Source organism: Enhydra lutris, unplaced genomic scaffold (genome assembly GCF_002288905.1).
Source record: "Enhydra lutris kenyoni isolate GAN:26980312 unplaced genomic scaffold, ASM228890v2 scaffoldscaffold34, whole genome shotgun sequence".
Lineage (NCBI taxonomy): Eukaryota > Metazoa > Chordata > Mammalia > Carnivora > Mustelidae > Enhydra > Enhydra lutris.
The window spans coordinates 8614155-8621604 of NW_019154118.1; the positions used below are offsets into that span (position 1 = coordinate 8614155).

At 52.1% G+C, this 7450-nt stretch overlaps 1 protein-coding gene across 1 annotated transcript in view; it reads left to right on the top strand.

The window, feature by feature from the left end:
- Positions 1-1699, top strand: part of LOC111153983 (kirre like nephrin family adhesion molecule 3) — a 137054-nt gene extending 135355 nt beyond the window's left edge. Inside the window, exons 16-17 of the mRNA XM_022513335.1 lie at positions 626-712; positions 1256-1699. Of these exons, the coding sequence (XP_022369043.1) occupies positions 626-712; positions 1256-1699 (531 nt within the window). The remainder of the gene's footprint in view (positions 1-625; positions 713-1255) is intronic.
- Positions 1700-7450: the final 5751 nt, after the last annotated feature.

Below are 7450 nucleotides of genomic sequence, written 5' to 3' on the forward strand. Positions count from 1 at the left end.
GCTCTTTGGCCTCTGTTAGGAAGATAACGTTTGGCACATCAAAGTCATTGCTATAATAACAGGTATGGCCCCTGTTGGGAGCATCTCACAGGTAGGCCTGCATGGTGGTTCTTTCCTGAGACCTTCCCTGAGCCTAGCACTGGGTGATGAGCTGCCCTGCTGGGACCCCAGCCCGTGCCCTCTGAACCCAGAGGTTCCATAACTATCTGTCTACAGACCCAGCTCCCTGTGGTGTACTGCTCTATCTAATGACCCTCGATGTGCCTATGCCTGGCCTGAAATTCAGTAAATGCTCAATGAATGAAATTGACTCCTCCAAGTGAGACCTCTAGACGGGATGCCCTAGCCCAAGGGAAAAAGCGTGGTCTCAGCAAACTGCCCCTCCCCTCACCCCCCCACCCCGCTCCTCCTGTCTCTCCCTGTCTCTCAGGACAGGTGTCCAGGAACAATGAGGACATCTGGACTCTCCCTCTCACTCCTCTACCTGCCTTCCACGGGCCAGGCAGTGAGAGGAAGGGGGCAGGGGGAGGCACAAACGGCAGGCTTCTTTTGAGTTCATTCCTCTATCTTCTCCTGGATGCTTAGCCCACATCCAATCCACTGAGCAGCCATTTTTGGGTTGTAGATGGACCGGGGTGAATTCCAACAAGACTCAGTACTGAAGCAGCTGGAGGTTCTCAAAGAAGAGGAGAAGGAGTTTCAGAACCTGAAGGTAAGAAGGTCCAGCTGTGGGATTCTGACTTCAGCTCTGATGCCTAAGCCCCAGATCCAGACAAACAATGACCAGAAACCAGGAGGCCAGAGGTCACCTGGAGCACAGGTGCCTGTTCTCTCCCTGAGATGGGTGGCTCGTCTGCCCCAGGAGAGAGGGAAGGCTGAGGTCTCGCTGTCCTTCTCTCCCACGGCTTCCTCACAAGCACAATTTTAAAAATTAACTATCCCTGTTCTGGACAAAAACAAAAAACCCTTCAAGTCGGCTTCTCAGCGGGCTTTGCACCCCCCAGGACCTAGCGACCCATCGCCCTTGGAGCGCCCCCTGTCGCATCCCTTCGGGATCTCGCCTCCCCCACGGCCCGTCTCCCCCAACCCCCCACCCCTGCACTCAGCTGCCGGTTCCAGCCACACCGCTGTATCCCCAGCTGTCCCCTTCCTTCCTGGGTCGGGGAGGACCAGCTGGGCCTAGAAAGGCCCGGCCGTGGTGGGCGCCAGGCTGTGCCCGCCCGGTGACGCTGCTGTCGCTCCGGCCCCCTTCCAGGACCCCACCAACGGCTACTACAGTGTCAACACCTTCAAAGAGCACCACTCGACCCCCACCATCTCGCTGAGCAGCTGCCAGCCGGACCTGCGCCCCGCCGGCAAGCAGCGCGTGCCCACGGGGATGTCCTTCACCAACATCTACAGCACCCTGAGCGGCCAGGGCCGCCTCTACGACTACGGGCAGAGGTTCGTACTGGGCATGGGCAGCTCCTCCATCGAGCTGTGCGAGCGGGAGTTCCAGCGGGGCTCCCTCAGCGACAGCAGCTCCTTCCTGGACACGCAGTGTGACAGCAGCGTCAGCAGCAGCGGCAAGCAGGACGGCTACGTGCAGTTCGACAAGGCCAGCAAGGCCTCCGCCTCCTCCTCCCACCACTCGCAGTCCTCTTCCCAGAACTCCGACCCCAGCCGACCCCTGCAGCGGCGGATGCAGACTCATGTCTGAGGATCCCAAACCGGGGCTGGGGAGGGCTGCAGGGGCGCGGGGGTGGGGGGTGGGGAACAGGGTCGTGCCACCTGCTGGCTCTCCATTGACTGTGGGTGCGTTGCAGAGGACCCCAGAACCGGCTGCCTCCAGGATAACCCCCCGCCCCCCCGGAGGGCCTTGGCCACCGCCCTGCTCCGAAGCCCTGATCAAGCACAAACCCCGGTCCCTAGCTGCTGCGTGCCAGACGGGCGGGCGGGGTCGCGATTCGAGGATGCAGCTGAGTGCTGTGCTGTGCTCTGTGCTGGACACTCCGGTCCCAGCCCTTTCCTGGAGTCCCACCCCCACCCCCACTATAGGCGCTCGAGGCAGCTAGAACTTGGCTTTCATGAAACTGCCGTCCACTCTCCGGCCTCCCCGTGAGCTCTACCCCTTGCTGCCCACAGCCCTCCCCTGTGCCTGTTGCTCCTCCACAGTCCCAGGGAGGGGGGATGAAGCGCTTTCCAGCACTGAGCTTTCCCCCCAGCGCCCCCTGCTGCTCAGAGCCCAGACCCTGGATGCTGAGAAGCCAGAAAGGGCCCCGGAGCATCTCTCCCACCACACTGACCGTCAGCCCACCCCAATTTGTTAGGTGTTTTGTGTCCATATTCTTGCAGTTCTGTCCTTGGACTTGAGGCCTCTGAACTCTGAGGTGGGACTGGCCCCGGCAGGGACAGGTGTCCTGGGAGGGAGAGGGAGAGGCAGGAGGGAACATGGGCGCACCTGGGGAAACTTGCCCACCACTCCCCTCACCAGGCTGTGCAGTTCAGAGGCTCCCCACCCACCCCTGCTTCCTGTACTGCCTTCCTCCCCTACAGCACAGTCGGAGTTAATATAAGAAGTGTGAGAGCTTCTCTGGGCCGGGGTTCTTCCAACTGTCATTGCAGAGAGCATGTCCTGGAGCACGTAGGGCTTAAGGGGACTAGAGGTCAGGTCCTTGAAATGATGAGACTTCCCTTCTCAGCTGCTGAATCTCTAGGGGCCTAGATCCACACAAGGAACCATGGTCCTGCCTTCAGTAGGGCTCCAGGGGCAAGAGAGAAAGTCCATCTACACATCACCCCCCCCACCCACTCACCACCTGAAAATAAATGTTAGGGCCGTTACACCACCATATCCGTTCTGTCCTTTTGTTCCTGCAGAGCCGCGCGGGAAGAGTCAAGAACTCCGAGTATGATCTGGGAACACAAGGTTCTTTGCCCTCTGATTCAGTTGTCCTAGATAATGGAAGCAGGTGATGGTTCTGGTATTAACCGCACCCACAAGCAGGCTCCCTCCCCAGACGGTGTGCAAAGGCAGGACCCATGCCAAATACAGCATGGAGGCAACGTGGTCGTACTGGGCTTTGGAGGGGTCATTCTAGGCCTTTCTCTCGGTGATGTTCTGCAAGGGAAGCTCCCTCTGTCAGGGGTTCAGGGCAGGAGGCTCTCTTCAAAGAGCCTATGCCACTGAGCTCCCTAACACTCTGAGCTTTAATTAATGTCCAAATGGCCTTGTTTGAACGGAAGACTCCAGGTAGTGATGGCAGACCAGATGGGATGGACAGATAGGGGCAAGTTAGAATGTTGACAGTGTGGCAGGATCCAAAGGGAGCTTTGGAAAACGCAGTGTCCCTAAGGTTGGAGGTCCCTCCTAGGTTAGGCCCCTTCTTGTCCAACCTTCCCCAGTAATCCTTCCCCGTCATAGGAACCTGTACTCAAAAGTCTGTCCTTCTTTCCATATGTACTGATTCCTTGGATGGCCCCAACCACAGATTCTATACATAACATTCATAACTCCTCCACCCAGAAGAATGTCCTCCTTCTACCATATTTCCTATTGCCTCAAAATTCCCCAGTTCCCTAGATAACTTCCTTTGCAGCCCCCATGCCCAAGAGAGTAGAAACTGATAAGAAATGTAAATGTATATCCCAGTCCACATCCAGCTCCTAGTGCCGTTCTGGCCCCACATGGATGCCGGGATATTGGCCCCTGTGCTCTCTAGGTCAACCTTGACAAGGCTGCTTCTTTCCTGGACATGTTTTGCTTCCGCCAGCAAGGAACAAGGATCTAAGACCATATGCAAGGTGGTGTGCTGTGCTGGAAGAGGATGACTCAAAGATTAGTCCATTAATTCCTCCCAGCCTTCCCCACCTCAAAGGAGGGTGACACCTGCCTCCTAATTTTCACCACACCTCCCTTGTCCCTTACCCTTTGCCCCAGTCACATACACATACGTAGTTCTCATAAAAGGGTCTCCACCCATTCTTTCCTAGAATCTCAGGTCATGACAGCATAACCAGAAGATCAAGTGAGAACTCTGTTCTCCCGTAGAACAGAAGGAGCTCTCTCCCTCTCGAGCTTCAGGCAGTCGGGATAAGGATGTGAACTATCATGGCAGCAAGCAGAGAGCACAGGGGCTGTGCTACCAACACCTGGCCACGCAGAGCCCAACCCCACGAGCTCTCCCCAATGCACGAATCCAGCAAAGAACTGCTGAAGGGATAGGAGGTCCCAAGTAAGATCTTGGCAAAAGAGAAGAACAGAGAGGGGGGGACATTAGCAACATCTGAAGGCTTCTGGAAGGTCGAGGCCTTGAGAAGGAGCCTAGACTGCACTCCGTGCCCACCGAGGTTGTCCCCAGCCCTATTTCCTTCTCGCAGAACAGTGAGGGCACAAAAAGCTGGTAAAGGGAAGGGTTAAAAAAGGTTTGGAGGCAGAGGGAAGCCCTGGGTTCTCCTGTAGGTGATTTCAAATGAACTAAAATTAGCGCTCTACATTTGTAATCTTATTTAACCTTCATAAAGGATCACCATTTTACAGACGAGGGCATGTGGCTTCAAGAAGCCAGAAGATTTGCCCAAGGTCACAGGGCTAACAAGTGGCAAACTTGTTATACACACACGAGCTCCCCTGTAAAATGTCTCCATCCAAAACACAAACTCAAGGCCACTGTCATCCTAGAATATGATGAAAATGGCCAACGGTAAAGGCTACCTGCTGGTTCCCACCCCGGGGTGGGAGTGGGGGGGACAGGCTAATAAGCAAGGAGAAACCACGGCTCCATTAGGAAGGGACTGGCGTACTCCACCTCCAGTCCCCAGACGACCTGGAAAGCCCGCACTCCCGGGAAAACAAAGCTATTCTGTGTATCCAGTCACCCCCACCACTTCCACCAAGACCAGTATCCAGTTTTCTGATAGCTTTAAAATTCATTATTGGCTCCCAGTCCCTGGATGGGAGCCCGGTTTCTGATTCTCAGGCTCGCTATCAGTCTGGATAGCCCAGGGTCATTTCCAGTACCTCTTCGACTTTCATGGAACAGGAAGCACTCTCACATGATGAACTAGAATACCACAGCAAATCCGTTTCTGATGAAGATGATTGAAACAAGGGCTCTAAAGTAATAGGCCTCGAAGCTGCCTTTAAGCTTCCGGAGTGGAGAGGACTCGGGGAAAAGAAAATAAACATGAGGCCGTCCTTGGGAGGCTTCTCAGAACAGGAGAAAAGGAGCCAATGGAATTCCATTTCTCACTGCCTGTATGGGAGGCACACAGGGGGGTGTAAGACATGTGCTATTATGGAATTTGAACTGAAATCCCAAGGTACACACCCCAGGTTCCATTAGCTCTGCCCAGGTATCATGTGTGTGGTTTGTGGTTTACAAGGTCACCAGAAAAAAGAAGACCAAGGGCGAGGGGGGGTCCTGCCATTAGTTGATGCTCTAGGAAGCTTCCCCACCAAATAAACTCTTTATTAAAATTAGAAGTATAAGTAATTTAAATAAAAACGATCTTAATTTGCATAGAGATTTTTATTTAACATACCACTTGCTGTACCTATTTAAAGACAAAGGACATCTCAGCTAAATCTTAAATTTTACTTCCCTTTTACAAAAAGTCTTATAAAAACCTCTAACCTAAGTTGTTTTTAGGAGCTGTAACTGCACACCAGCCATTTATTTGCAACTTTAACATCAAAATTACCAGCAGTCTTTGAGAATCACTGATAAAGAGCTCTCACTCTGATGGTTACTTCTTGTTAGCAGTAAGGCTCCAATCATCTTTTCCCCAACCCCTTTATGTTTCCGTCTTTCTAACTAGGTCATAAAGTGGGGAAAATGAGAAAATTTTAAGCTAGTCATCTGTCTAAAAATAAAGATTTGTTTCCCTGGATGAATACATTCTTGGTATAAGGAAAGGAGGACTATCCGTTCTGTCTCTCTAACTCCTATTCCTCCTGGGTCCATCTCCCCCTCCTCTCTAAGGGCTAAGTCTTTGACATACGCTAAAAGCTTTCATTATCACAGGCCCTGTGGGTTTCTTCACTCCTACACAACCCTCATCTTAAAAAGGCCTTTTGTGAACACATGCCATTCACAAGCGGCATCGATGAATTGTGACCACATCCCCGCTGCCACTCCATGTCCCCAGAGCCCCTCTCTGGGACAGCCCACCCCCATGGCCAGGACATCCTCAACCCCTGAGCTGGCTGATCAGGGACCCTGAGCTATGCAAAGCTATCTCTTTCCTTTGCTTCTTAACCTTTGGCCCTTGAAAAAAAATATTTTTTTAAGATTTTATTTATCTATTTGTCAGAGAGAGAGAGAGTGCACAGGCAGGGGGAACAGCAGGCAGAGGGAGAAGCAGGTTCCCCGATGAGCAGGGAACCCAATGCGGGACTTGATCCTAGGACCCTGGGATCATGACCTGAGCCAAAGTCAGATGCCTAACCGACTGAGCCACCCAGGCGTCCCAGGCCTTGGACATATTTTGGAGTGCTAGGAAACCATTTAAATAATGCTCCGTTTTAACTGTCCTGTGTCATGAATCTAATTAATTAATGTTCAAAGACAAGGTAAATGGAGACTCAGGAAACAGGCCTTCTTTGGAAGAATCTGGGTCTTAATTAACTGGGGCTTCTTCCGAAATCTGTTACCAATTATGCAAGGGTACAAGTGCTACTGAGAAAAGGAGCTGAGTATGGGGATTCATCCTCTTGAAGGTCACCTTCAGTTAGGCAAAGACATTGTCAGGGGGATTAAATTAACAGATACCACTTTCACCCCTTTGTAAATTGTAAATTTGACCAGTAGGCAGTGTATTCGTTACACTATTGGACATCGCATTTGGGAGAAATACTGAATGAAGGAGGAATTTTCTGATAAGAACCTCCTCTCTTTTAATTTAAAAGTTTCTCTAGCTCTCCTGCCATGTGCGCCTACAGCAGTGGGACAGAAACCTACCGAGAAGAAGAACTGGGTACCATCTCCCTACCAGACTCTTAACTTCTACTTTTGTGTGAGGTCCCCCCCTCCCCGGAGAGAAACACATTTTTAAGCAAGAGAAGATACTCCTTAAGTGTTAAAGTTGGTGATGTGTGTAAATAGTGTTTTAGGAAGCCTCAGAATAATAGATAGTTCTGGAATAGCTTAGTTCAGTAATTCCAACTTCTATCCCCTAGGGTGATTTCAACATCTGAGCCTTCTCTCATTCCCTCCGCCCAGCTCCACCCACCCGGGTCGTGCCACATTCTTGAGAGAAATCTGTGTCTCTGCTGAGCGGTGGGTGGGCTTTAAATTGTTGGTCTTCTCCAGGAACCTAAAATCACCCCCAACAGTCTTTTCCCCAAATAAACTTTCGTCATACCCTCTGTGCTGACCCTCCCGGACAGGGCTGTGGTCTCGGCCACCTGCTCCCACCTTCTCCGTAATCACTTTCATGAAGTGGAGACTTCCAATGCATTTGGGCTCCC